Source organism: Exophiala mesophila (genome assembly GCF_000836275.1).
Source record: "Exophiala mesophila strain CBS 40295 unplaced genomic scaffold supercont1.1, whole genome shotgun sequence".
NCBI lineage: Eukaryota > Fungi > Ascomycota > Eurotiomycetes > Chaetothyriales > Herpotrichiellaceae > Exophiala > Exophiala mesophila.
The window spans coordinates 2739535-2767476 of NW_015622504.1; the positions used below are offsets into that span (position 1 = coordinate 2739535).

The 27942-nt window shown below is 50.6% G+C and overlaps 7 protein-coding genes across 8 annotated transcripts; 1 reads left to right on the top strand and 6 right to left on the bottom strand.

Moving 5' to 3' along the window:
- Positions 1–242: 242 nt before the first annotated feature.
- PV10_00864 (uncharacterized protein) lies at positions 243–2844 on the bottom strand (the record flags this gene model as incomplete). The annotated part of the gene is made up of 2 exons (XM_016364993.1): positions 243–2569; positions 2658–2844. The coding sequence occupies 2 exons, from the start codon at positions 2842–2844 to the stop codon at positions 321–323; spliced, it is 2436 nt and encodes an 811-aa protein (XP_016228642.1). The 3' UTR covers positions 243–320.
- A 615-nt stretch (positions 2845–3459) lies between these two features.
- Positions 3460–6036, bottom strand: PV10_00865 (uncharacterized protein; the record flags this gene model as incomplete). The annotated part of the gene is made up of 3 exons (XM_016364994.1): positions 3460–5626; positions 5698–5908; positions 6005–6036. The coding sequence occupies 3 exons, from the start codon at positions 6034–6036 to the stop codon at positions 3938–3940; spliced, it is 1932 nt and encodes a 643-aa protein (XP_016228643.1). The 3' UTR covers positions 3460–3937.
- A 418-nt stretch (positions 6037–6454) lies between these two features.
- Positions 6455–6955, bottom strand: PV10_00866 (uncharacterized protein; the record flags this gene model as incomplete). The annotated part of the gene is made up of 1 exon (XM_016364995.1): positions 6455–6955. The coding sequence occupies one exon, from the start codon at positions 6953–6955 to the stop codon at positions 6455–6457; it is 501 nt and encodes a 166-aa protein (XP_016228644.1).
- Positions 6956–11004: 4049 nt separating this feature from the next.
- PV10_00867 lies at positions 11005–18030 on the bottom strand. 2 transcript variants are annotated; one of them, XM_016364997.1, is made up of 2 exons: positions 11689–18030; positions 11005–11605 (listed from the first exon to the last, which is right to left on the bottom strand). In XM_016364997.1, exons 1-2 carry the CDS (start codon positions 17617–17619, stop codon positions 11588–11590), a joined length of 5949 nt encoding a protein of 1982 aa, XP_016228646.1. In that variant the 5' UTR covers positions 17620–18030; the 3' UTR covers positions 11005–11587. The 2 variants fall into 2 exon arrangements, with proteins under 2 accessions (XP_016228646.1, XP_016228645.1); XM_016364996.1 differs by having other exon boundaries at positions 11005–18030.
- A 491-nt stretch (positions 18031–18521) lies between these two features.
- Positions 18522–20643, bottom strand: PV10_00868 (uncharacterized protein). The gene has a single exon (XM_016364998.1). It carries the CDS (start codon positions 20528–20530, stop codon positions 18686–18688), a length of 1845 nt encoding a protein of 614 aa, XP_016228647.1. The 5' UTR covers positions 20531–20643; the 3' UTR covers positions 18522–18685.
- A 202-nt stretch (positions 20644–20845) lies between these two features.
- On the bottom strand, positions 20846–23576 carry PV10_00869 (uncharacterized protein). Its single transcript, XM_016364999.1, has 4 exons — positions 23146–23576; positions 22569–23073; positions 21894–22516; positions 20846–21832 (listed from the first exon to the last, which is right to left on the bottom strand). Exons 2-4 carry the CDS (start codon positions 22869–22871, stop codon positions 21004–21006), a joined length of 1755 nt encoding a protein of 584 aa, XP_016228648.1. The 5' UTR covers positions 22872–23073; positions 23146–23576; the 3' UTR covers positions 20846–21003.
- A 425-nt stretch (positions 23577–24001) lies between these two features.
- PV10_00870 (uncharacterized protein) lies at positions 24002–27505 on the top strand. The gene has a single exon (XM_016365000.1). It carries the CDS (start codon positions 24044–24046, stop codon positions 27233–27235), a length of 3192 nt encoding a protein of 1063 aa, XP_016228649.1. The 5' UTR covers positions 24002–24043; the 3' UTR covers positions 27236–27505.
- Positions 27506–27942: the final 437 nt, after the last annotated feature.

Here is a 27942-nt window from a genome sequence, read left to right on the forward strand (position 1 = left end):
CTACGTCAGATTGTTGGCTTACGCCATCAGCGTCTCTATTCCATTGCTATCGTCATCAGCATCCCCATCTGTAAGGCATGGCATATCTAAATCTCTCGTTAAAATCGCAACATCTACCAATCATCTCCTAGACTTTATCCGATAGAGCCTCACTTCTAGTAATTGAATAACCAAACAATCACTACTCCGTACATCAGCATGACATTGGGTATCTGCTTCTTAGGCAGCCATAATGCTTTAAGCCATCCATTGTCTTGTGCAAACCTCCATAGAGAAATGCAATGATTTAATGTTAGATACCTCCTAGTGTTAACAAGATCTCATCCAGTCATTGTCTGGTCATGTTCGGCGTCCTCGTCGCCATCTGTCTCCTGACTGGCGTCCAGATCAAGAACCACGTAACCGAGCCCATTTCTGTCCATGACCGCAACAACTCTTCTTCCTACGTGCCCATTGACTTCCAGTTTGGCAGGACTCATGCCAGCTTCCATTTTCCCATCATCAAACACATGGTCCAGCTGCCACTCAGCATCCTGGTCTTGTTCGTCGTCCAACACCACTAAATGCCGCCCATACAATCGTATATCGTCCTCCGTTCTGACCAAAGTCACTATCGCGATGTCATCAACGATCTTCGCATCCAGAATCTCGAGCACATCTGGGATAGTTGGTAGGCGGGTAAACTCGCTCGTGAACTTGATCGCTTTAGGCCCTTCCTGACGCAGCATGAGCTGGATATGATGTAGTTGATTGTGATGCTTGACATCCCTGGCAAAGACTAGAAGCTTCTGAGCGGTTGCATCTTGGTCATCTGCTACCACTTTCATGTCCAGATCTTCCATATCTAGTCCTCGAGGCAACTCCACCATGTAACTTGCCAACATACTCTTTCTGAAATGCTCGGCAATTTGTCCGAACACCACTTCGCATTGCTTCTTCAACCTCTCGAGCAGTTGCCCCAGCCTCGGTGGATTGCTGTTTTTGGTTCGACTGTTTCTCTGATTGGTGTACTCGACGTAGAAGCCTGCCTCGTTTTCTCCGCCAAAGGATTCGGCTGCTTGAAGCGGTTCGCCGCCTGCGGGTGGCGTGTCGATGTATCGCTTGAGTCTCGTCTCAGACATGGCGTTTCCGACATAATCCAGCACGGTTCTGATCTCCTGCTCTCCTGTCCAGCTCTCTCTCAGTTCTTCGGCCCTTTCGCTGTCTTCTTCGAGTGCTTCAATCTCGCATTCCCATTTCATCCATTTCATAAACGCTGCGAACTCTTTGATCTCCGTGCCCACATCAACCAACAGATCCTCGGCTAACAAGGTCAAGACATCGACTGTCTCGGTCGCCTTCTTGACGTCGAATTCAGCAAGACCCAGTCGATCTCTCGTTTCGGAGAAACTGGCAAGCCCGCGCAGCCGGCTCAGAACAACCTCGATCCTCTCCAGAGCCGGAGCCAGACATTCAGACGTCAGCCTTCTGACAACATCGAGACAATCGCCAACGGCCTTTTCCCATCTCTTCAACCCTCGTTCGCCCACTTCATCGACCAACCACTCCTTGAATCTCGCGCTGCACTCTCCAGTCACTGCGAGGTGATGGACTGCGAACGCAAAATCGGCATCAGGGTCGCTTTCGGCCAACGATTCGTTGATATTCCTCAAGAACCTCGCTGGTAACTCGAAAGCAGCTTTAACTTCTGTGGCTAGTTGCATTTGAACCTGTGACGCGTACCGGAGAAGGTTGCCTAGCTGGGTTGCCTTTCTTGCAACCAAGGCCAAATTTCGTCCCGTCTGAGGAATGAAGCTCAAGTCAAGACTGACAAGGTGGAGAGTTTTGTCCGTTTGCTCCACCGCAAGGAACGCTGTGTGCAGGTAAGGGTGACTGGCCATGGATATCACCCGGCCGGGTCCGTGTACGGATTGAAGGCAATGGCCAATATCTGCGGCCCCAATCTCAAAGGAATCAAAGATTCGAACATGAACGGCACAGCGAGGGTCGTCGCTAGTGTCGGATTCATCATACAATCCTGCTAGCAAGACATCGACAGAGCCCGCAAGTCCAGAAGAGTTGGTATGGAATATCGCATCAATACTGGCTCGTGTGCTGAATACATCATCACCGCTGCCAACCCCTATGGGTGGTAGAGTGGCGAGCCTGGGCAATGAGCTTTCGATATCGATAGCACTCAGTTCCTGGGGAAGATTCGCTTCGAGTGCCAACAATTTGCCGACATCGGCCTTCATGCCGAGGATATGGTCAAGGGTTATATTCTTCTCCGCCACTTTCGGCGACTCGAGATGCTGTTGCACCGTGGATGGTGAAGGCGTAGCAAAATGTGTAGTCCATGAGATGCTAGACAAAGACGTCCTCGGCTTGACTAACGAGAGACGACCTGCTGAAACCGAAGATTGCCGGGCATTTCTCGACCGCCTTGAGGACGGAGAATGACTGGTGAAGCTGGTGGATGGCGAGATAGGTCCAGGAGGAAGTTTGGTGACCAGTTGATGGGCGATCTTACCGGTGAAGGCATTGATGAGGGAGACAGCGCCATCGGAGCATGCCACTGCGAGGATCTGGCCTGTATGACGAAGAAGAAAGCATTATTAGCAACTGACCCCGGGGGCAAAAGTTGCGAGATCATAGTTGTCGCTTCTAAGGAGACTTACCATCTCTCCTCCAACAAATCCCTCTAACCCTCCCACCTGTAGGTAGAGGATCTGCGGCCGATTCTCCCTCCGTATCTGCTCCTCCATCTAGGGGATCGACATCAAAGACAGCGCCAAACACCTTTTGCCCATTAAGCCTCCAGACATCAACAGCGCCGCCTCGAGTCACCGTCGCCACCAGATCCATGGTCGGACAGTATGCCACGAGGGGTCCGGACGGAACACATGGCTCGGTGAGCACCCATGTGGCTACGGTGTGCATGGTTTGAATGTGGTCGAGGTGGTGATGCTAGGTTGATGAATGGAGTGACCCCGTGGATGGCGGACACGGAGTTGAAGGTTCCAGAAAGGGACGGGGTTTGAGGTCGACTAGAGTCCAGCGCTCACTCAATCCTGACTGACTGGCCGGGGTAGATGTGGGGAGCGTTTTGTTGATCCATCAACAAAGTCTTCTTGTTCGCTGGTCTTCGAAATGCACGTCAAGGGGATTTTCGTTTTGTAGAACCATCAAGTCGTAAAACTGCCCTTCGTGAGATCGACTGTGCGGTGGGAAACGCAGCTGATGCCGCCAGTCTATCTACCTCGTCATACAGAGTTTATCCTTTGTAAGAGGACACGTCAACACAAGGGGGATTTCTATGGTGTTGTAGGGCCCTATATTTGTGAGTATGTGTTGAGGTGGAGCGAGCGATGGAAGTCACGCGTCTACGACATTCGCCCCACGCGTCGCTTTGTGCGTAGAACGAACTTCTCCACCACGTTCAGAACAGTTTATGAGAATGTAGAAGAAATATTAAACACCCATCTCATAATGTCATGGCAATACGCCTAATTATTAAAAGACACGGGATACATCCTGTCCGATCCCTCAAGTCTCTACCTTGTAAGATAATATTTTCATGTCGAAGCTACGCCAAGCCTGGCAGCCTCGTGACCCGAATCGCCCATTCATCTCAGCTTCCAAACAAATAAAGAAGCCATTGCCTCAGCTTGCAATTTAATGGTATCGCTTCCTCCTTGAAACTCCAATGATCCCATTTTATCTCTAGTAGTGAGACGTGCAAATAAAATTCGTATAGCCCTGGATGTATAACAATTCTTTTGCTCTTCCCGAGTCTCCCAAAATGGTGTAACGCTGTACATGCGCAGAAAGATGTGGTATCAAGGCGCAAAAAAGACATAGTCAGAATGGAGAGAGTGTGTCTGATCGAGATATACACTCGATGTGTCCAAATGAAAACATAATGTTGGTAGGTCGTAAATGAGGTGCAATGATGGCCTCAGTGGTGCTGGATCATGTCGCCAAGATACCTCAATTCGTCGAGTAGCTGCTGCATGCTAGTTGAATGAGGCAAGTCAGACTGGTTGAGTGATTCCACGTGTGATTTGTACTCAGATGAATGGGTGTGATTGTGGACGACCATCGGTGTTCGGCCATTGGGGGATACGGCTTGCTTGAGTGTTGTAGTAGACTCAATCTCATCGGTGGGCAAGCTATAGTGTTGGAACCTTTTCCACGCAGCCTGCGCGTCATCTGAACTGCCCGTAGCGGACCAGTCTTCGGAGCTGACGGTTGAAAAGCTGGAGGCAGATGGAAGTCCATCTTTTGTAGCGGCCAAATGGTTCTGGGGAGGCTTTAGAGCGGTGGCAGCTTCACCAACTACTTGAATAGGGTCGGCATTGTCGACCTCCTCTAGTTCGGCAGGGCTCATGGGTTCAATGTCGATGAGGCTTGCCGCGTAGTCAGATCTGGGTGACAAGCGAGACGTGGCACAAGTCCAGTCTGAGAAACGACTCTGTCCTTGGTACATGAAGCTGCCAGTATAACTCTCGGTGTCGATTGTGGTCGCTGAGAAGTGACTCTGCAGATTTGTGAGTTTTTGGTCAAAGTCTTGCAGGGGAGAGTCACCGCCCGCGCTGCTGGGAGGATATGCAGATGATGGACTGTTGGGTAGAGTAGGGAGTCTCTTATTCACAGCCGGACCTCTCATGTCATCGACGACATTTTCGGCCTCGACTTTGATTGCAGTGAGAGGCCAGACAGGAGTTCCTGCGGGTGAATTAACTTCGTTCAAAGTCTCAAGAGGCCTGTACGGCGTCAGGGGGGTGTCATTGGCCAAATATGCCTTTGCTTCCTCGTTTGACAGCGAATTACGCAAGGACGAGGGCTCACGCGAGCCGTTGCGTTGTCGTCTATGCTGTTGAAATGAAGAAATGGCTAAGCCAAGGTTGAGTTGACCCAGGTCCTGCGGGTCGTCCCGAAGAGGGAGCTCCCCAGTGACAGTTGGCACGGGTAGAGCCGGGGTTGATGCAGCAGACGAGGCTGCCGCCAATTCGGGCATGGGCGGTGTTTGCACTCGGATGTTTCGTTTGGGAGTGATGCTGCGGTTGGAGAGACCACGAGGGAGGGACCCATGATGACGAGACGGACCTTTGTCGGATGTGACACTTCGGCCCCTTTCTAACGCAGTATCTGGACTTGTGGTGCGGGGAGATGCCAAAGCTCTAAAGGCACCGATGATACCCACCGAGCGATTGCTGCCCCTGGAGGTGGACCGACTTGGAACGTCAAAGGAAGACTTCTTGGTCAGGCGAATGATCCTGAGAGTATTTGCATCTCCCGACGGGTTTGGTTGGCGGGAGGAGACGGACCGTCCTCTGCGGAACTCGGCGCTCAGAGGAGAATTGTCCGTGGACCAAGGCGCAGAAGGAAAGGAAGGGGAAGTCTTGAGGCGAGGCAAGGACGGCCTCGCAGGAACGGGGCGAGGATTGAGGAACTTGTCGCTGGGGTCCATGGTCTGAATGTCGGAGCTTGTGGAGCTGACGCTGTCGTTGCGGTTTCGGGTGTTGGCACTACTTAGAGCAAAGGGGACGTTGAGGACATTGACGAGTTGACCAGGAAGTAAAGGACAGGTGGTCGTGGAAGGTTCTGCCGAGTTGTGGAATTCGAGATCGTCGTCGAGTTTGTACTTTGGCAAAAGGTGAGAAGATGGACAAGATAGGGAGGGCCCAGGGGAAAGGAAGCCATATGAAGACATACATAGTACCAGTAGGTGCCACCCATTTTTAGACCGCCATTTCTGGGACGACGATTAGGCTGAGGGTCGCCGTCGCAGATGATGTTGGAAAAGCTATGACAGCCTGACCAATGCTCCTGGCCTGTGCGCGAATCTCGTCGCATGGGGTACGAAGTGGAGAAGTTGTCCCAGGAACCATAGAGGGCAACTGATCTGGTGGAAGGAGGAGTTCGACTTGTTCGACGTTAGCCTGGATGTTCCCGAGACAATGAATGTAATTGAGAATTGGGAAGACGAGTCGAATGAAGGTTGAGGTACGTGAATACTCACACAAGAAAAGTGACGAGTGTTGTTGGAGCCATGGATGAGTATTATGTAAGGTAAGTAGCCAAATGAAATCAGGGTCCACGTCCAGGGGGCAGAAACGTGGCCTGCAACTCGACACAAAAGAAATGTGTAAGTAGAATTTTGGAGGAAGTTGGCTGAACCAGCAGCAGAGAGCAGAGACTTGGTTTGACAGAAGGAACGATGGCACAGAAGAGGACGATTTCAATTCCACACAACGAGGCAGTCACGACCTGAACCCAGCAGGTAATGGCACTCGTGATCGAGGTGGAATAGACTCGGTCGTTGGGGTGACTCTGAAAATATTATACGATGTCGGATGGACTGAGTGCATGTCAGGATTGAGGTGACGCCACCGGGCCGTGCTGTCCTTTCGAAATTGGCTGCTATTTCTGCTATGATGTGAAACGGACGGTGAGATGTCAAACCGGCCACTCAGGCAAGAGCATGATTTGCGCGGAGAGGGCGGCGGAAAGGTGAGACTGGCGAAGCGAAGTTGAAGATGGGTATGAGTCGAATGAAGACGAGTTGAGGGATTGGTGCAATGAGCAAGGAGTGTTTGGTGATGTAAACCCAAGGCCAATGAGGAGAGCGAAGGGCGGTTCGAGAGCGTCGGTAGACGGGCGCCTGAAGGTGAAGCAGGAGTTTGAGGAGGATGGATTGGGGCGGGCGCTTAAGACCAACCGTGGATGGAGGAATGACGGGAATGGACGACACGAATCCAGTTGGGCGCAACGTATGACGGTTTGGGAGTGAGAGTGGTAGACGAAACACTGGGGACACAAAGGCTACAAATGCGAAAAACAAACCACCAATAGACATGTATGGAGTTGCCTTGATGAGAGGCGTGATGGAGCGAGGAAGTTGCCGAACAGGCGAGACGAAGATGGGGACGATGAGGTGCATGTCTTGGAAGGCAGCTCTGATAGACGGCATGGGAACATGGGGCAGCTGAAACTCAAAGCCTCAATCTGATCTCAATCGAGTCGGAGTGTTTCGTCAGAACGATTATGGAACTGAAAAGGGACAGCAGAGCTATCCATTCCATTCTGGTGCGACCCGTCAGTCAGGTTAGACGCTAACAGTGCATGAACTGGGCTAAGAAGGTCGTTTGATGGGAGGGGGGACATGTGGACTATCGATCGATTCGGCATGGCAAGCCCACAAACAAGTAAATTGTACGTATATGATGATCAAAAAGGACAAGATAGAGTGGGTGATGGACGTGGACCTGGTGATGAAATTATTGATGAAATTGTGAGGGTGCGGCGTACGGGAAAGAGGAATGATACGATGGAGAAGAGCTGTGATTGGTTGAAAGGGTGTTGACTGCTGCTCTTCGCGGCTTAGCTTCTTGGTTATTTAACGGCGCCTGAAGGGAGCCCGAGGGTCCCTCGGCCCCTAATTTACACTTTATTGCAGCCTCCTCGGCCGAGGCGTCACGGTTGGCAAAGGAACGACCGTTGGGTACTCGTACTGGGTACCTACATATTATGATTATGTGGTACATACAAGACATACGGAGTAGTACTAGGATACCTACAGCACGGAGTACTCCGTAGGATGTGAAAGTATGGGTAGTACGACCATTGCCCTGGACCCTGAATAATAAACGAGTTCTCCGTATCTGAATGCCCAGTCAAATCTACCCTGAACCCGCGTCTATGGACCACCCCATCGCGTTTGAGGAACCCACCTCTCCGCGGTGCTCTGACCCAATCGTTGCTGCCAAGTCCTCCGAACCACCAGCCGCCAGAACGCCTCGCAATTTCAATCATCTCTACCAAGAATCTACCTTTGAGAAGGGGCATTTCCGGCACGTCGATCAGACGGCTGGCTACTTTACAAACTCCGACGGATGATCGTACGATGCGATGCGTTCTGGACTTGATCGACGACCGACTTTGGGTAAGAACAGTGTGCTGAAACTCGGGTTCCTTCCTTTCCTGAGGACAAAACGGAAAATAGATGTTCCTGACAATTTGTGTACTTCATCTGACGTGTATCAAGTACAACAATAAATGTGTATGGCAATGAACACCACTTCCAAGTATACGAAGTATGCCTTAGAAGATCTGCAAGTCATGGGCAGTTCGGTCCATTCGTCAATAAGACCAAAGACCCGAGTTTCAACCCAAGTTCCGATCTACTTGTGACAATCATGGCCTTCATGAACTGAACAGGGCAGATGGCAACCCGGAAGTGTCAAACCACGAAACAAGTCTTTTTTTTGACGGAATGATCTGCAAACTGTGATCATTGCTAATGATGATTGACAGTATTGCAGCTTACCGACCTGACCTTGCTGGTCGGTGGTCGCTGTAGGAGATCCACCCGTGTCACCACCACCTGAGCAAGGTCCACCGATGATCTCAGATATTTTTATTGCGATTGACGTGATTCATGTCTTGACTGTATGACACATTTCCGATGAGGTGGGCCATCAAGGTTCAAGGCTGGCTTGGTGTGATAAACGTACAGTGCGTATGAATGAATATCGACAACCATGTTCAAAGACTGTTGTAGTCAAGATGGATGAGGTCACGTGGATGCATATGTCGTCTAAGGTCAGTCCCCTTGAGACTAACATCAGATATGACATCCATACAGCATGTTGCTCGAGCAATGTGCATTGCTAGCTAATTCCTAAGAATACAATAATATTTTTAGGACCTCGGAAAAATCCGAGCTGTAAGAACTACCACATCTAGCCTCAACATGTGGCATCATCAATGGAGTCATGCATGGATTCCCACATCCCAGCTACACCAAGCCATTACCTCCCAACTGAAGTCATGTCAAACACAACTCTCACTTAGCAACTCTCCGATCCAATCGTCTATTCACACTCCCCAAACAGACCTTCAACAGAAACTCCGCGGTAATTGGCCGGTCCTGTTGAAAAGGCACCGTGTCAACCATATCTCGAATCTTATACCGATTCTCCAACACATCGTCCAAATCCTGCAAACTCTCTGTCGCTGCAACATCACTTCCAACCTGAAAGAACTGAATGCCGACCTGACATGCATCTGCCTGCAACTTATCCAATCTCTTTGCCGCTTTGACAATCGGCGACTCGACATCATCACTGGCTTCACCATCGGTGATGACAATGAGGTTCAGAGGCTTGACTGGTGGCAAACTTCGGTTCTTAGGCTTAAGACTGTTTTCCAAGTCATCAAGGTAAGCCGTTAGGAGATCTTTCAGTCGACGACCGGTTGGGGTGTAGCCGTTGGGGGTGACATTCGAGAATAATTGCTGCACGTCGGCGGAGTTTCTCAGACCTCGGTAGCCGCCGAGATGCCTGCGGGTCTGATCACGTTTGTTCTTATGGTTGAGAAAATATAATTCGATCCCGTCATGATCGAATTCAGTGCAGATTGGCGCGATGGCCTGGATGGCGGCAGATGTCTCGCGCCAGCGCGACCCTTGCATGGATCCACTGTCGTCGATGAGGAGGACAGTGTCAAAGTCTCGCAATCCCTCATATGGCGAGTCTCCAGCGTCTTGGGGGACGTAGAGTGGAGGAGGGGCGGCGTCACTACTGCTTGGTCCTGCAAGTGAACCACCAGCATGGTAACCACTCCGACCAGATTCCGGCGACAGATATTGAGGAGGTTGGTCGTCGAAAGACGATCCTTGGTCCATCTTCTCATAAGAGCTCTGCGAGTAGCCCTGGTCATAGTCTTCCAAATCTGCTACATCTTGATGTGAACCCCGTCGTGAATTGGGTCGACTAATGCGGAACGAGTTGACCTTTTTGAGTATATTATCCATTTCAGCAGTAGATGGTGATTGGAATTGATTTAACTGTGGATATAGGAAGTTGTGATGAGACTGATGATGTGGATGAAAAGAATCCCTCGAAAGGAGGATTAAGCGAGGCATCTTTTTATAGTCGTGCAGTGATTGATGTTTGATCGTTTGATCGTTTGTTGAACTCAGATTGACTCTGGTTCTGACTCTGACTTTGACGGTTCCTAGGAAGTGGATTATTATGATTATGATGATATGACACAGAAACCAGCAAAGAACAAAGAACGAAAACTTTTAGCTTCAAGTCTGGATCTGTAAGTTGAGTCTAGGAATGTTTTTCACGACTCATCCGGCTGGTTCTTATACTTCACTTGACGGACTGACTGATCGGCATAGCATCCTTTGCGGATTCGCAAAGGAGCAAGCGCAAGCGCATCTTGAGGAGGCGTTTTGTTAGTATCCATACCACTTCTCTCACCTTTTTTCTTCGCTGCTTCTCATGTGGACTGGACTGCGCTTCTCTGCACTGCACTGCCATAGCCCAATGTTTAACGAGCGAGACCAGAGAATGACTCTAGATCCAAGTTTCTTGCCACAAGAGAAAAAGTTGGATGAGTGCTGAGACGTACAAGGCATACTTTGAGCTCTCCACATCCACATCCACATTCACATCGAAATGACATGATGCGAGAAGATGGCAAGTTGTGATGACTTGACCATGTGGTCCATGTTTGATGTTGGTTGTTTATGGTGGCGCAGTTGCAAAAAGGACTACGGACTGAACTCACTTGTTGGAAACGACCAATCAATGATTAGCACTGCCGGGCTGAAAGAGAGTCTAGGGTTTTAGGGAGTTGTAGGAGTCTCCGATGCCCAAAATCACCGACTCCTGGGTGCCCATTTCCCCCATAAGGACAGGGCCTGAGGCCTGAGGCCCCTCGGGCTCCCTCACTCCCTAAGACCCCTGACCCCCTTGGGCCGAGGGGCCTTCGGGCCACACGTGTTGCCTCCACAGACTCTGGGCACTAAACGAGACGCCACTTGTGTCACATGTTACACGGCGCATTTCTCCAAGCACAAAACACATGACGCCCAATGCCAAACCACCGGGCCCGCCTTATCCAACAACAGCCTTGTGTCAGAGTTGGGCGATGTGCTACTGCTTTAATCGTAGTATTTCGATGCCTCAGGCAACGTCTCTCAGCACCCTCTGATCACCTACGATGCAAGGAATCCTGTGGCTCAGGTCTCATACCCAGGCAGCCAGACCTGATAGTCGCCTCATCTCATCTCACAAACGGCAAACAGTGCCCGAGTCAGAGAAATTTGATTTGTTGAAAATTATGTATGGAAGATTCTCCAAACCCTCACCGGTCATACTATAATCTCCATTAACCTTGTACTGGAAAAGCTCATCAATCAGTCAATCGCTCCTGTTGAGATGCTCCCAGATCCTAGATCCTGCCAACTCCATGTCATCATGTCGTCGTCTCATATTAGGCTTCTGCGCCCGTTTGTATACACAAGCCATCAATCAGTCTTTCATCGTCTGCGTCATTATTCTTGTCGTCATGTTCTGTTGTGTTCCTTTGTCCGTGTTGCGAGATCTTTATCCTGTCATGCTCGAGCCCCGACCTCTTTGGAAGAATCTCGATCACAATTAGGGCTGGTACCATCCCGCAGCGCATCCAATAAACCCAACAATCTGCTTATGCTGTGCTCAATCAAACAGGTCACAATTGCCACACGAAAAATGGAACAAACGCCGCCAAATGTCTTGTCATGACTTCAATGCGCTGCGCTGCAACATCAGTGCCTCTTGTATTTCTGTACCACAAGTTAGCCTCAGCCTCGCAATACGCCTCTTTCATGGCCTTTCTCCAGACCACCCTTGTCTCAATGTGACTTACCTCGTCCATTCGCCGAAGGTTCTGCTTGTCCAATGTGTTGCCTGCACCCAACAACGTCTGTCCCACCGCTTTCGTCGCCCCAATAGCCGGTCGCAATATAATCGTCGGACTTTGTTTCAACACTGCCCTTGCCGCTCCCTTTGCGCTTCCGCTGGCCATGACTTCACCTGGCACTGCCACGATCGCATCTCGCGCCAATAGCAGATCCCTCTCCAAGCTGGCGTATGCTCCTCGCAGGCCCTGAACAATTCCAAGTGGTTGGTCTGCATAAAGCGAAATCTGCTTCTTGCCTTCTTCCTCCTCGTCGCCATCTTGTCGCTGTTCTCGCGTCACCAACAACTCTTCCGTATTCTGCAAGACTGTTTGTGTGCCGATAGCCAACTTGGCCCCTAAATTGACCAGCTCTGTAGCTGTGGTTTTGGCAAAGGCGATCGCTCCTTTCTGAATGCTTCTCACCAACCTGCCATCCTTTCGGTACTCTCGAATCGGGACAGCGACTAGGTCGCGCACTCCACTTGTAACGTCTACAAGCGGTCGGATCGGCGCAAGACCCGCCAGCACTCCTGGCAACTGGTTTCGCTTGACATCTGGCGACCAAATGTTGTTGAGCATAATGCCCATTCGATCGAAGCCAGAAACCCCATAAAGAATTACCCGCCGCAGGACCATGTCCGATCGGTCTAGAACAAAAAAGTTCATAAACTCCGTCGTGCGCCCAGACCGCAAGCCACCGTAATCAACTCTCTTGGGCTTAAAGTCGAGCCGCAGTTGTATCGGATTGACCTCGACTCGTTGAATAAACGGTGGGTTCGATGCAGCACCCGATGACCCAGCATTTTCGTCCTTGAACTCAAAAAACCGAGTCAAGAAGTCAAGCGCATCTTGGTCCACGTGCAGTCGAAGTGGCAACACCGAAACCTTGAGCACAATCTCCGATGCCGCCAGGTCGGGGACGGGCTTGACATTGAGAACCTCAATATGAACCATGTTGGTGTCCACCTCTCTCTCCCCAGCATCTTGCATGTAGGTCGCGAATTTCTTCCACGTCGACGTGGGGATGTGGTCAAACACTTCGAGCTTCTTCACTCGAATATCAATGGAGCTCTCTACCTCCCCGCTTGCTGGTGGGAATGCCACAAAATCCGCAGACACTCCGGCGAGTTCAAAGGTCATTTTGTGATGCTTACTTCGATTCAGTCGGAGCCTCTTTGGTCGTGTGCCGGTATTAGGTTGGCGCCGTGAAGTGGCCGCAGTCACTGTAGTGTTGGTAGCGTAGCTGCCCGTCTCGCTGACCATATCGTCAATGTCATGGTTGATGGCATTCGCTAGCTCCCGAGGGTCTTTATTGGCAGGAATCCCAATGTAAATTGAATTGAACAAAAAGTCCCCAATCACGGATTCCTCGTCCTCCTCCAGCCCAGGGGACATTCGATTGCCACTCCGAGGCCGTCGGGCCATGGCTCTAGTCTCGATATCTTGAACAGCCTGCGAAATGACATTTCGAGTCGACTGCCAGTCATATCCGTCAAAAAGATTCCAGATCACGTGAACATCTCTGACTCGAACCTTGACGGGGGATCGGTCGAAGATTGAATCACTAGCAAGACCGTAGGTATTCTGGCTAGAGTCCCATCGATGCGCTGTGCCACCGACTGAGGACTGGGGAACAAAATGGTCAGATCTAAAGTCCAGCATGCTGTGCATCATCACACTCTGGCTCAAATCGCTCGTGCTTGCTGCCATGGGTTCCACAGGCCCGATATGGATTGAGTCTGACAATGTAGACCGCCCCAAAGTCGACTCAACATAGCTAGCTGTCATTTCGTCGTCTGCATCGTCATCGTCATGATAGCTGGCATGGAGTATGCCGTCATCGCTGTCTCCTTCAAATTGATATTGCGGGTCCCCGTCATGATCGTCACTTTGAAGCCGGTGACTGTCACTATGTGACGCATGAAGGCCAAGTTCTGGACCAGGTTCGGATACAAAAGCGGCACCCGTGAATGACGCCAACATATCCTGAAGTGGGACAATTTCAGTTCGATACTTGGCAATTTTGGAAGGCGGCGTAGGCGGAGCGAGCCCTCCTAGTATTTGGAACAATGTCTGGGTCGAGTCGGCACAGGTCTCCAGAAACAACAGATTATTCCGAAATTCAATATCCAGCTGAGTTTCATGATTGATCTTGTCCTCTTTAACGTTGATGATAGCCGATGCCGACGAAATGGAGCCGACTGGCACGAAACCGGCCCTTGTAAGCTGCTGTACTTGATCGTTCTCCTCAAAGTAAAGCTTGTGGTCAACATTTCCAGTATCTTCGCCTACCGTGCCACCGTCGTTGATGATCAAAAATGATGCCTTTTTTATTTCTAGGTTCTCGAGAGATCCGTGCTTCTGTAGCTCATGTCGAATGACAGCGTCTGTCAAAATGAAGAGTCCCTTTGCAGGGCTTCCCTCTGGATTGAGTGCAATCGCACAATCTCGGAAGTTGAGTGAGAATTTGATCTTGCGCGCCAAAGCTGCCATATCGGTGCTATGAGAAGATGCTGGACTAAGCGGTGGAGACAAATGCTGTTTTGCCGAGTGTTTCGGGTCTTTCAGGCGTTCAAATAGTGAAGTCAAGGCCATGGCGGTCGGGACCTTGTATTCAAAACAAGTGTTGGACAGCTTCATGCGCACTGTAGGCTCCATTTCATCCGCAATGAAGCGGCACATGAACATAGGAGGCGCCATGGGAATGTTGCTTTGAGACGTCACTTCTCCTATCAGTACATCTCGATCGTTTCTCGAAAGTGTTATGGACGCGATTTGAGCGGCGGCCAGGGACGGTGTGGCGACATTTGCCCCTTCCAAAAGCTCAGCCTTAAGCTTGAGAGGCCCGAAGATGTCGTCCACATCAAATCGAACGTCGAGGCTGTCGACAAGACCAAAGATCAGGATCCCAGGGCGTTCATCCTCTGGCAAAAGCTTTGTCACAGAGGAAAGTTTTGCAATCTCATCAGCAACCTTTGTCATTTGCGGGACCCAATGGAAGCCGGCGGCTCCTACTTTGAGCTCCTTGACGAAGAGACGCAATACACCTCCTTTGCGACGTTGCTTGATCAGATTGTCAACGATGATGTCGTCGTCTTGATCATACCTATCGCTAGAAGGCGTTATAAGGGACAGTAGTCTGTCGAGATCGTCATCTGTAGGAACATCCGAGTAATAGAGCTCAATGTCTTTGATTTTGATCCAAGCGTCGCCTCTTGATCTAGAGCCGACCATGATGGGACCCTCAACCGCAGCTCCGTCTATCCGGAGCTTGATGTTCTTGTCACGGTAAGCAGTTTTTATTGCCGAAGACTTGATCTGAAGTGAGGACTCGGACCCAATGAGGTCGAGAATTGCCCCTGATATTCTGATGTCCACTTTCGGCTGGGCAGTGTTGCTATCACTATTGGCACGTTGTCTTGTGTGAGAGTCATTGAATCTGACTGTCCTTTGTTTCGGGGGCTCCGGGAACGCGGCGGGTACTGTGCCCTTAATCGTGTTGGTTGACATGATAGAGTTTCCAAGGTCCAAGAGTGAGTCAAGACCACCACTGCGGCTCAGAACCTCATCAATCACGAGTAAGTCCAGAATCACATGTGCTGGCTTGATCTGAACCTCGTATCGATTTTGTGTTGCATTTATGACCACGTCGTGAGGGCGAAGCATTGAGCTTGTTGCGATTGAGTCGCGCACGTTGACCGAATCCACGAAGGAGAGTACTACTCTTGATCCATGCTTCATTTCAATCTTGGAAATTGTCAGGCGTGCGGAGTGTTCCTTGGTTGAAGTTGGTGAAAAGGTAATTGCGAACAAAGTCAGTCTGAGCATGGCTTGCTCCTGAGGGAGTGAGGGTTCCAGAGGGGAGAAAGGCAGCTTTGATGGTGATTGTCGAGGTACACATTCACAGAAATTCAAGTCGACTTGGTCGATTGTGACGGCTGGTAAGGGCGTAGAGGCGGCATTTGATGGGCCGTCGTTTGGTTTGGGGGAAGGAGGTAGAGCTTCGAGGAGGCTTTGTGTGGATTTGATTATCATCTTGCAGACTCTGACATCAAGATTGATGGAAATATGTCCAGTCTTGATGCTCATGTCAGAATTTGAAGGAATGTTCTGGCTTGGCTGGGATGAATTGCTTTCACCAAATTGAGAATCAAACAAGGTAGAGGTATGTCTGACAGGGCCTCTGGAAGGTCTGTCTTGCTGTCGAAGGCGAGACTGGGCCAGTGAACTGGTAGCTGCGCCGGACCCTGGACTGGGAAACTGATGCGGTTGGCGATTCCTTTCTGGCAATCGAAGGGAAACGTGATCGACAAGAAGAATGCGAGAGCGGGAAAAGGAGGCTAGGCTCATATCAAGGATGCTCTCACCACTGGCGGTTACTTGCTCATCATCCACCGTTTCTGCCGGCACGTGGGCAACATTTCCTAGGTCTGGACTTGCCTCTGGTACTGGAGATTGACGACGGGCTGCAGGCTCTGGAAGTGGCTCAGGTGTCAGGGAGCTTTGAGCGTTATGCTCATGTTCACTATCGCGATCTGACCAATTCCAACCTCCGGGCATATCGGGACCGCTTACAGCACTGAGGTACATGCTCTCAGCCTCATCATGGGTAAAGACCCGTGATTCAGCCAAGTCATCAGATGTAGAGTCTTCTTCAGACGGATCTTGATGGGGCAGGCTCCGAGATTTCGAGGCACTTAGGATTTGCTCAGCATGGGCTTGGTTATCGACAATCGGGCTATGAGAGGATAACTCTTCAGCAGGATAGTGATGTGGCCCTTCTGCGCTTCGAGAGAAGATGGAAGAGTCACTAAGCAAGTCTTGTTGAAATCCAAGACCGAGCCCTGAACTACTTGTCGAACGGGAGGAGGGTTTAGAAGTCTTTGATGCCTGGCTAAAATCGCTGTCAGAGCGGCCAGGCCCGGTTGCTCGACTCCGCGATGTAGGGTGGGACAGCCGCAGTCGTGACCGAGCGAGCTTAGGAGAACTAAAACCGGACGACTCTGAGAAGGATTCAGCATCTGACAAGACAAAAGCCTGCACTTCCTCGATCTTGATGGAGCGGGTTGAAGGTACAGAAGGATCTGACGATTCTGCCGAGACGGTGGCTTCGACTGATATGGTCGAGATGCTCAGCATGAACTTTGCGGATTCAGTGGTGGGTCCGGACGTAGGGGACTCAGACTCTAGCACAATGTTGATATCTCTGATTTCAAGAGAAAGTCTGTCGGCAATGCCTTTGAAGAAATTGGCCACGAATGAAGGGAGTGATAGTCCGCCAGGCATTCCCAGTCCGACTTCCTCTCCAGCAGCTGAATGGAAAGAGTCTTGGATATAATGGGACTGCGATTCGATGGCAGCCTGTAATTCATCTTTTTCTCCTGGCGACTCTGAGTCCAGAAAGGAAGCGGCCAAATCTTCGGATGTTGGGAGTACGACAGAGGCATCGAGAGGTCGGTCATTGCGGGATCGGCTCCTACTGGCAGACGTAGGTGAAGGTGAGGGTATCCGAGGCAGATTGGCACGATCTGTTTTGCTGGGAGCAGCACCATCTCTTGAAGAATAGACATCTGATGTGTCTTCTGGGCGAATGCCAACAACGATCTCCACCCCATTAACTTGTACTTGAATTCCACTGACATGTAAATCGGCCGGAAGGGTGAGTCGTAGGACTTTGATGGATGCGTGATTGAGGACGATAGATGGAGGGAGTTGGAGGAGGTCTTTGAGACGTTGGACTTTGATGCCGACATTCTTCAACTCAACCACCGTTCTCTGACCCCAGGTCAAGCCCAAATTGTCCAGATCGAGTACATCTGAGTCGATGAAGTCAAGACGAGAAAGAGCATAGCGGAGTAGCCTCTTTTGGAAGTAGGAAGGAAGGAAGTAAGCAGCCATGTTGAGAGTGTAGAAGTGTGGGAGGCATAGACCGTCCACTAGGGGGTATTCTCGGCCATTTCAGGCCTGTGTGAAGAACTGGTCTCGTTGGTGCTGACGAAGGACCAGGAGGACATGAGAGTGATGGGCACCGAGGTGTCACCGATCGTACACTGGGGGAACAGGTGGGGGTGTGATGATACGCTTGAAGAGTGGTGTAGTGACGAAACAGACAATCAATGTCTTTTCGGCTGCATCAGGATCGTCTAGGATCAAGACTGATGGATGGTTTGTGAAGAAAGAAGGGAGAGGAACCAGATGGTACACCGATGTGTAGTATGATGGGGTGAAGTTGTTTAGGCAGAGCCAGAACAGTTGTCAAGTGGGTGGTTGTTTCGCCTGTTTGGGTCTAGGTGCCTAAAATGCTCCGGGCGTTGGGGGAGCGAAGGAGAGGGCGAGAGGAAGTGCCCGAGAAGGCAGCATTGGCATTGGGATCGTGGCCCGTAGCACATGATGTGATAATGGATACAGCGGACATAGCGGGGCAGTCTGGAACCAATGCTTCTTGGGGAGGTGTTTCTGTGCGCGCATTCATGTCGTGTGTGTGGAGGGGCAATGGAAAGTGGTCACATGAGCGAACAAACGCCTTGGTTTAGCTTCCTGAAAACGCCTATCTCTGACGTCGAAAGTACAAGGCCAGGGGGGGGGGGGGTCAAAGTGTCAATAGGGGCTTTTGGGCGACTTTTCGTGCTTGCTTAGACTCGCTAAAGTTGCCCAGGAGCAGACTGATGGGCATCAAAGTACCCTATCGTGCTGCTCCTAGGCACTTACAACGATACCCTATCCTATCAAGGCAATTTGTATCAATGATTTCCTCTATTCACAGCACACAAAGCCAAAGGTCATCTCATTTCATATTTGCTCAGGCGTAGAGCTCATCTATGTATGGTAAACCCTGAAAACCCGGGTTGAAATCTAGCAAAAATCGTGCACGTGCCTTGTTGCCCATCGGCTGTTATCCTGGGTTGAACCAAAACCATTAACCACAGCGTCATGATCATAATGGTGACCATTAGCCAGGCACACCTCAATCCTCATCACTTTCATCATCTTCATCCTCGTCAGAATCTAAGTCGTCTTCGTCTTCGTCGTCGTCGTCGTCGTCGTCGTCGTCGTCGTCATCCCCTTCGAGAGGCCACTCCAAGACAATCCACTCGCACCATTTCTCGAATTGAGAGCGCCACTCCCGTAGGAGTTTAGACTTGATGGTCTTGCCCATGTATCCATCCGTGATAGCCTTTGTCCATTCTGCCGGCTTCTGATCTTCTATCGCAGCCCACTTGAGAGAGTTTTCAGCCATAGTCCCAAGGCCTTCTAGTCCCAAGTTATCGAATGCCATGTATGCTTGCCAGAAGTCGTGACTGAGTCCGTTCTTTCCATGGCCTAAAATGGCGGGATCGTCGTTATTGAGTGATACTGCAACTCCTCGCGAAAGTAAGGCTGGTAAGGAATGGGACATGATTGAACTCGACAGCCGTAGAATCTCGTTAGAGATGGGGCAGCTCTCGATCAGAATCTTCTTGTCCTTGACCATTTCCAGCAAAAGGGGATGCTTGAATAGTGAATATCCATGACCGATTCTTCTTGTTCCCAGTAATATGGCGTCAAACAAGTTGCTATCCGTGCTATCACCGTCTCCCAAACATTCGCCGGCATGGAAAAAGAATGGCAAATCCACTCCCGCCTCTGCACACTTCTTTCTAAACCAGAAAATTAACGGTGTCAATTCCTGCAAAGTCTTGCCCAAGTCCTCCTGGCCGACAAAGTCAAACCCGCAAATCAAATGAGGCAGTTTCTTCTTCAACCGGATACATTCTTTCATCGCTTCGACTTGTGAGCGAGTGTCTAAACTTCTGACCACTGTCCAGATCATTCGAGCTCCCTTGAAGTTTTTTCCGGCCTCTGTGCGTTTAAACTTTTGAATCTCGTCGCCGAAAACATCAAAGAAGTCATCAAAGTGATCCACCTGTCCATGCGTGGAGCCGACCTTGCGAAATTCGAATTTGAAGGCCGTCCGCAGATCAACGTACATGATACCGTCAGCTGCTAGCTGTCCCAATAGTCTCTGCATTGCTTTTCGAAAGATCGGCTCGTAGTAAAGCATCCCTCCGATTGTGACAAAAGTGCTCTGAAATTTTTTCCAGATGGCGTTGAGACCATGATGGTGGCACAATGACTCCTCCGCAGTGACGGTGCACTTCTGAATCAGCCATTTCTTAAATGTAAGGTCGTCGTCCGGAAACAGCCGTTGTGCTTCGCGGATTGGCACTGGTGCATTGGGGGTATAGTTTGCGGTCCAGATGTTTCCAGGGCTTTTCTGTGTCTTGATCTCAGAGTCGGCGTAGAAACGGAACTGGATCAGACCTGTGGCCCTCTTGTTTTTGTCACTGAGGGCCTCGGGGGCTAGAACGCAGAAGCCTTTCTCATTCAAAGCCTGATCAATCAACCAATCGATGTCGATCATAGCATCAAAGTGAGCGTGCAATAAAGCACCCTTTGGCATTCTCTCCACAATCTTCCACAGATCCGTTGACTCGATTCGGTCTCGCGCAAGAGTGAACATCATTCCTGGGTAGAGGTTGCCCCCATTCTTCTCTGCCAGGCTGTCTTCAAAGTCGGACGTCCACACGTCCTTCAATTCGCGACGTCTGATTGCAGACAGGATCTTGGCCGCCTGCCGGGCCATTGGTGTCATGGTTTTCTTAAACACAGCATCGTGTCGCTGCTTCTTTTCCTGGTCTATCAGCGCCTGACGGCCCTGCATGTATTTCTGAATAAAAGGATCTTCCACCTGTGGGATTCCTTCTTCCAGTTCCCATTCGAGTTGTGAATCAATGGACTCGTCGTCAGAGATATCATCCTTGGACGCCATGATGGGCCACCGTGACTCGAATCTAGCAGGGCACAACGGTGCAGAGGACTATTGTTGCTGCGGTGTGTGCCTGGATTCGAGGTTGGTTATTGATATATTGATATCAGGTCAACTCGCGTGACTTGGGAAAGATGGCATTATTATTGGATAATGTAGCACGATAATTGGGCAGGTGCCTTCCTGACTTCAACAAGTGAAATGTGGAAGGTGCAATGGAACATGATTTCTTGGCACTGCAGGGAACAAGTTGGCGTGACATTCGACAGTCCACACCAAGTTGATGTCATTAATCATGAATATATTTCATCTACGCCGCTAGAATTGAATGGAGAATCGTGTCGCTGCGTAAATATGATCCACTCCTAGTAAACGCCAAATATGATTCGTATGTGCCTGAATGCTACTGTTCTGGCACTTCCTTTCCCCCTCCACCACGCATTCCTGGTCTTTGTCGATAACTATGGGTCAGAACGTCAAGAGGCGCTGACCACAGGGGAAGACAGCGTCATGGACCAGGATGATAACTCTCTGTAACGACCGAGTACTCCTGCGTCCATTGGTTGAGGCGTGATGATCAATTTTCGATCGCCAGGACGTAGTGGCACCCCCTTTGCAATGATGCCGGCCCGTGGGTCGTGCAATTCAGGATGTCGTTCGAAGAAGGCAGGGTCTAGTAAGAAATTCCCAGGCCCGGTATGCATCCGCATCATCTTGAACGCCTTTAGTGCAAGAACCTTTGAGTTGAAAAGAGCTGTAACATCGCGCGCAGGCAGTGTTGTGTGACGGGCAGCCTTGTCCCCGTCGTCACCATCAAAATCATCCACAGTCTCTGGAGAGCGATCAAAGTTGGTCTGGGATAAGTCGTGTGGCGCAGAGTTGTTGCTTGCCGTAGCGGCTTCTGGTGCGATGGCTCTGACAAGGTCCCAGACTCCGACATAGCCGCGAGTAGGAGGAAGTCCAGCAATCAGCCTTGACAAGTCGCCCTCCATCACATAGGCATTGCCGATTTCGCAGACCACTTCGTCCAACGAGGGGCTAGCAGAGTAGAAAAGGATAAGTTTGTCGCGGAGGCTGCTAAGAGGAACCCAATCGATAATGGCCGGGTGCGGAACGGTGAGCTGAAGTTTGGTCGGTCGGAAAGCTGGGTCTATGCTGGCGAATAGCTCATCCGTAGGATTCAATCTCCAAGCCATCAGACTTCCTACGTACATATGTGCTTTGGTGTAGGTGTGCCAGGCGGCCATCGTTGGCCATGCGAGGCAGATGAACGATGACAGCATGAATAAAGCGGAACTGGAAAGACTGCCTTTTGAGTCAGACGACTGTTCACCGGTTCGAGATTCGCAGCAAAACAACCACATACCTGTCGGAAGATGTCGTGAGCGACTTTTTCCTTTTTCCTTTGATTGAATTCGCCCATTTTGACCGCAGGAAGTATTCAACTGTGGTGATGTGATCCGACCAGGAGGAGTTGGTCTTGTGTAATATGCCGTGCGGTCCACGAATCAGTACAGGGCCTACATGCTCAATACTGGCGTAAGCGTTCGATCCAATCTGTGGTGTATGATACGATAGCTGCTGCTGCGCCACTGGATCTGGGAGTGGGCCGTCCCATAAGAGCCCGTCATGTGTCGGTAGATATGAGTTCTCCTCCCAACTCAGGGTGCTGAATGCGTTGGGATCCTGGCTGATGGCCATCTGAAGAGCGTTCTGCAAGTCCTCAGGGATGTCAATATAGTCTCCCGTCAATTCGGGCCACATCCCTTGCGGGGGAGAGGACTTCTTGGACCGCTGGCTCGTCTGTGGTTTATGGTGAGGAACGTCGAAACCGTGGATCTGTGTGCCGTCCAAGGATCGTATGGACAGCACGCCCTCGTCAAGACCATGATCGTCGTTTGATAAGTCTGATGCATCTGAACGTGACACCTTGTCGCGTTCGTCACTCGCTCCGCTGGTTTCGGCTTCATTAAGTCGGTTTTTATTGACCTGAATGGGCAGGGTCAGTAATAGGCAATTTAGAAATCAAACATGACCTTACCACCATATCGAGTGCTTCTGCTGTAGCATCTGACAAGGCTTTGATAGTGACTTGCAGACTCTCCAGCTTTTTATGGCAGTCAAAGAGTCGACTGCCCAAAAAGGCATTGCGATCCTCGAGCTCGGTGATGCGGTCCGTCTCTGATACAGGTCGGGTGTCCAGTCTTTGCTCTAATTCCTTAATGCGCATGGCTTGACGTGCTCGGAATGCCTTTTGCGACAGCCGATTGCGCAACTTCCTGTCTTCGGCAGTCATCCTGCCTCCCCTAGAACCCTTGGAGCCTGACCCCAGATCATCCTTCATGTTGCCTTTCGAGGTATTGCTCGAGAACAAAGGTAGTCAGCGGGATGCGCTTGAGGGATGACAAGTACAACGCTGAGTCACGAGAAGGACGAGATGCAGGGCCACCCCACAAGGAGAAATAGGACGATATCAAAACCGGGGAAGCCAGCCAAGGTCAAGAAAGCCCCTGCGGGGATCGCCAGGAGGTCAATGAAGTCCAAGCCTTATGTTTGCCAGTATTAATAAATAGCCAGGGTGTGAATGTCTGAACTTGCTTTGGGCCCTTGAAACTTACTCTGGGACCTGGGAACAGGTATAATAATAACCGCACTGGACATGTCAAGGTGTGCCAAACTCTGTTGTTTCGATTACCCTCGGCAATCCCCCCTCTGGCTAAGATCACCTATGATTGTATGACGGCCCACCCCCCACGCCATTTCCTGCTCCATGCTTACCTGCGTATGCTGAATGCAAATGACTTTTTTGGTTGAAGTAGATCGGGGGCATGATGGCTCCGCGGAAAAGTGGTTGTCGTTTAAGCGTTTGGCTGGTGATATCCGCTCAGGAGGCCTGTACGAGAAACAACAAATGTTTATCACCCAACCAATGAACTCATCGAAGTCTTGTAATATATTGCTTCGCATCACAAGCCAAACCAATATTTGCAACTTTGCCTTGAGAATATCATTGAATAAATGTGGTCCATAGCAAACCTATTGAGTCGCTCTCATTTCATCGCTCTTCTTCTTGTTTGAACGGGTAGATACCTAGGGATATATGTGTCTATTTGCGTCAGAGTTACAGCACGTGATATCAACGTCCTCTTCCCCCATCTATCCTGATGAGGGCGATGCCTCACACTCCTCTGTTTTCAGCCCTTCATCCTACATCTCAATAACACATCTGCCATCACAGATGACACTGAGATCTTATTTCCAAGTACGAATACGGTACTAACGCTGAGCCTTGTCGGGGACTCGGTAGGGTACTCGGGGACTCATCCAATATTCAATAATGGGGCAGGAGCGCGAGGCTTGGCGAAGCTGCGGACTCGGCAAACTTGCCAATTCAGCCTCCTCCGCGATCCTATTCAGAAAAAAAAGTTGACGCCAAAGACTGTCTGTGGTAAGACCAGTGAAGTCGAGGTCGTAATCGACTCACCAACTAGAGCAACCGGAGCTAGCTAGACTATCATGTCTCAATCCGGGAAACGAGATGCAGATGCTGCATTCGATGGGCATGCAGATACATCTGATCACGCCTTGAAGAAAGCCCGCAGGAGAAAATCTCGAAAGAGTGTCGACAAAGCACACCCACAGCCCTTCGTCTCGGAAACCTCTTCTAACAGATCTGGTGTCGCAACTGCACTCAGAGAAGACCCTGTGGCCTCCGAGGCTAGCCTCGAGGTCTCCAAATCGTCTGGAAAGGGGAACAGAAGACAAAATACAGATAGCAGCAAAGACCAGACTTCTTCGAACGCCGCAGACACCCTCGCCGAGCCTGCCGTTAATGCCTCCTCATCCCCGCAGCAAGCTCGAACTTCTGTAACAGACTCCGCAAGTGTGGACGGCCACAGCAAGAAAAAGCGGCAAAACCATCGAGGTGACAAACCTTCCCTCGAGACTCGGACTGAGCCAATTCAAAAGACCCACAGATCGAGAAAAAGTCGCAAATCTTCACAGCATGCAACCTTGTCTTCGAAACATGACTTGGACGATGCAACCCAGCCACATATCTCTACTGGGGATATAGTCAGCCACGAACCGAATCCCACTCAGCAAAAGTTCGTCCAAGCTACACAGGCAGATGGTTTGGCGGCCTTTGCTACAACTCCTCAGAAAAACCAACTTACAACAGTTTCTCATCCCAAGAAGACTAAACAAGGTCGGCCCAGACCTGTTCGCGCGGCAGTTGGCGGTAGCTGGGCCTTATCGCCTGCCCAAGGAGGCATCTTCATTGATCAAGACCCCCTGATATCCACCGATGGAAATTTGTTGATCCTCCCAACCGCATCTGAGGTTCAGATCTATTCTACGAAGACCTCACTGTTGGTCCGGCGTCTGCAAAGTCATGCAGAAATCACATCGTGTGCGTTGTCGGCGGTTGACCCCAACAAGCTTTATGTAGGACATCGATCGGGCTTTATTTCGGTTTGGGACTGCGAATCGGGACGTCAGCTCGGCCAGTACCAGGCTAAGATCGGTATTGGTCAACTGGCAGCTCTCTCTCACTCTGCCCACCAAGAGACGATACTGGTGCTGCACGAACACGACAACAGCAAAACTCGGCTCCTAGTCGCCTACACTGTTGATCAGAACAACCATAAGATCAAGATGACTGGAACTTTGTTGACCAAGTCGAACCCCGTTTCAGGATTCCAATGTCTAGCTGCGGGGAGTTTGATTATCGTCTCCAGTCAGAGCAAACTATTGTTGGGGTATTCGCAGGACGTGGGCAAGGAGAACGCGGGCCTTGAATACACTTGGAGAGAGATTAGCCTGGGCAGCAACATCACGAGTTTCGACGGACAGGTCAACCCTGGAAAATCCAGGACCATGAGAAAAATACCGTCGCTAGATGTGGTTCTGGGTATGGAATCAGGCGTCATGCTACAGTATGAGGACCTCCTCTTCAAGCTGATTGGCAAGGAAAAGAACAATTCGAGCGACAGTATCATGTCGCGAAAACTGCACTGGCATAGGACTGCCGTGAACACGGTCAAGTGGTCGCGAGACAAGAATTATCTCATTTCTGGTGGGGCTGAAACCGTCCTCGTGGTTTGGCAACTCGACACAAACCAGAAGCAATTCCTACCGCATCTGTCAACGTCGATTCTCAATCTGAGCGTCTCTGCCAAGGGTTCCGAGTATGTGTTACGCCTGGCAGACAATTCGGTCATGGTTCTGTCTACAGGGGATCTACTGCCATCGGCGAATATCAGCGGGCTGGCACTGGCACAAGATGACTTGCGAGTTCAGCCAATGCTGCTGCACCCCCATGATGCCCATCGCTTGCTGGCCGTGGTCCCCGCCAACGCGCTGGCCAAAGGCACGACACAAGAAATTAGTGCGACCCTTTTACAAATCTACGATCTCGAAGCCAACACACAGATCAGCCGTCAAGCACTGACGCGTAACTTGACGACTACCAAAAACGCCGCTCCGGACGGTGAATTGATTTCAGAGCCCAACGTCAATCATATTTCCATAAGCCATGATGGGCAGTGGCTTGCCACAGTTGATGAGTGGGAACCACTGGCGAGTGGTGTGGAACCCATGTACCTGGACAGCGACAGAGCGGATATTCGAGGACGCAGCACTGAAACGTGTTTGAGAATCTGGGGTTGGAACAAAGAAGACGGTACCTGGGAGCTGGTGACCAGGGTCGACCAGCCCCATCGGCCTGGCCATCAATGTGTTCTTGGCCTGGCGGCAAACCCGTCGAAGCTTGAGTTTGCGACCATCGGCTCCGACGCAACTGTCAGACTGTGGACTCCAAAGGCACGTCATCGAAACGGTCTGGCAGTAAAGAACAAGGCAAATGAACAGCTATACACATGGTCTAGCTCTAGAAGCGTGGAAGTGAGTCACGAATCCAGAGATGGTAACGAGATTGCGGACTTTGCAGGACTGGCTTACTCAGAGGACGGATCAACGTTGGCAGCCTCATGGTCATGGGCAACATCAACCACGCGATTCGTGCATTTGATCGATCCTGCGACCGGCAGAATCTGCATGTCGCAACCTGAACTAGCTTCGACCGGAGACGCCAAGTTCGTATTCGCCGGGCGACACTTGCTTTGTCTTTCGGATGTTCTGACGGTGTTTGATACTCTTACGGCTCAAACGTTGACGACGATCGTTCTGGATTCTGAGTACTACGGACAAAGGAATCTGACACGCAATCGAAGCGATGGAACGGTCGCTGTCAGTATATCTCACGCAGGAGACGAAAGCAGATCCAGCAAGCTCGTGATTTTCAGGGTGGACGGGCAAGGAGTAAATCCGGTTTTCGAGAAAAGATTTGATGGATTAATCCAGGGACTTCTTTCCTCCCCTGCACGGCCAGGGTATACCATCATCGACGAGAGGTCTAGGTTTACCCAACTGAGATCTGCGGCTCGCCATGATCACCAGAAACTTCTGCCGATCGGGAACCCAGCGGCAGACCAGGTGACCAAGGGCTTAGACAGCCTCCTAGGAAAACCGATGGCGACGGCTGCACAGGGTGGATCAAAAGACCTCTTGCTTGAGGCAAATGATGGAAGCTCGACAGCGCTGGACACGGTTTTGAGATTCGTCTCATCTGCACATGTCCCCAGTCCCGCGGAATTGTTCCAAAGGGTGGTGGGCGCCGTGACTAGCCGGAAATCGACCGAGGCTTGAGCGAGTAAGTCACTTTGACATGCTCGGGACATGATATGGTGCGCCAGTGAATAGAGAAGCTAGGATAGCACTGAATTGAGGCTGCGATGGTTACGAAAAGGCATTATTGGTTCCACATGAATTGCCTCATCTGGATCTCGGATCCAAAAGGTGAATCCCAATTGATTCAGGTCACATGGGTACAGGGATGTACAGTATAGGAAATACATTTCTGGTATCCGTGTCGTTCAGTCAAAGTGGGCCGACACTATCCGACGCCTTGAAGACAACCAAATATCGTGGAATCGCAACAGCGGCCGCTCCGCCGCTTCCTGACCTTATCTTGCCTTTTGACGCAATACTACGTGATTCGACTCGACTCGACTCGTGTGGGTAGACACCTCTACACTACAACACATATTCGTAGCCAGCGAACGGAGATGATGGACCGAGTCAGACTGACCGACCACGCCGAGTGAAGCAGCCGACGTGGCTTTTGGATACCAGAGTCGGTGCGGGGCAACGCGTCTCATCTACGATTCTAGGAGGAATCCTACGCCTTGGTGACCACACGTATGCATCATGCCGTAAGCAAAGATCCCAGGATCTGTCTATCCATGCATGCTATGTCAGGCTGAAGTTGGTGTATGCAAGGTAAGATATGATTCTCTTTACGCGGGAACGAGGGACTGAATGGTGGAGGTCGCTTACAGTACTCGCACATGGAG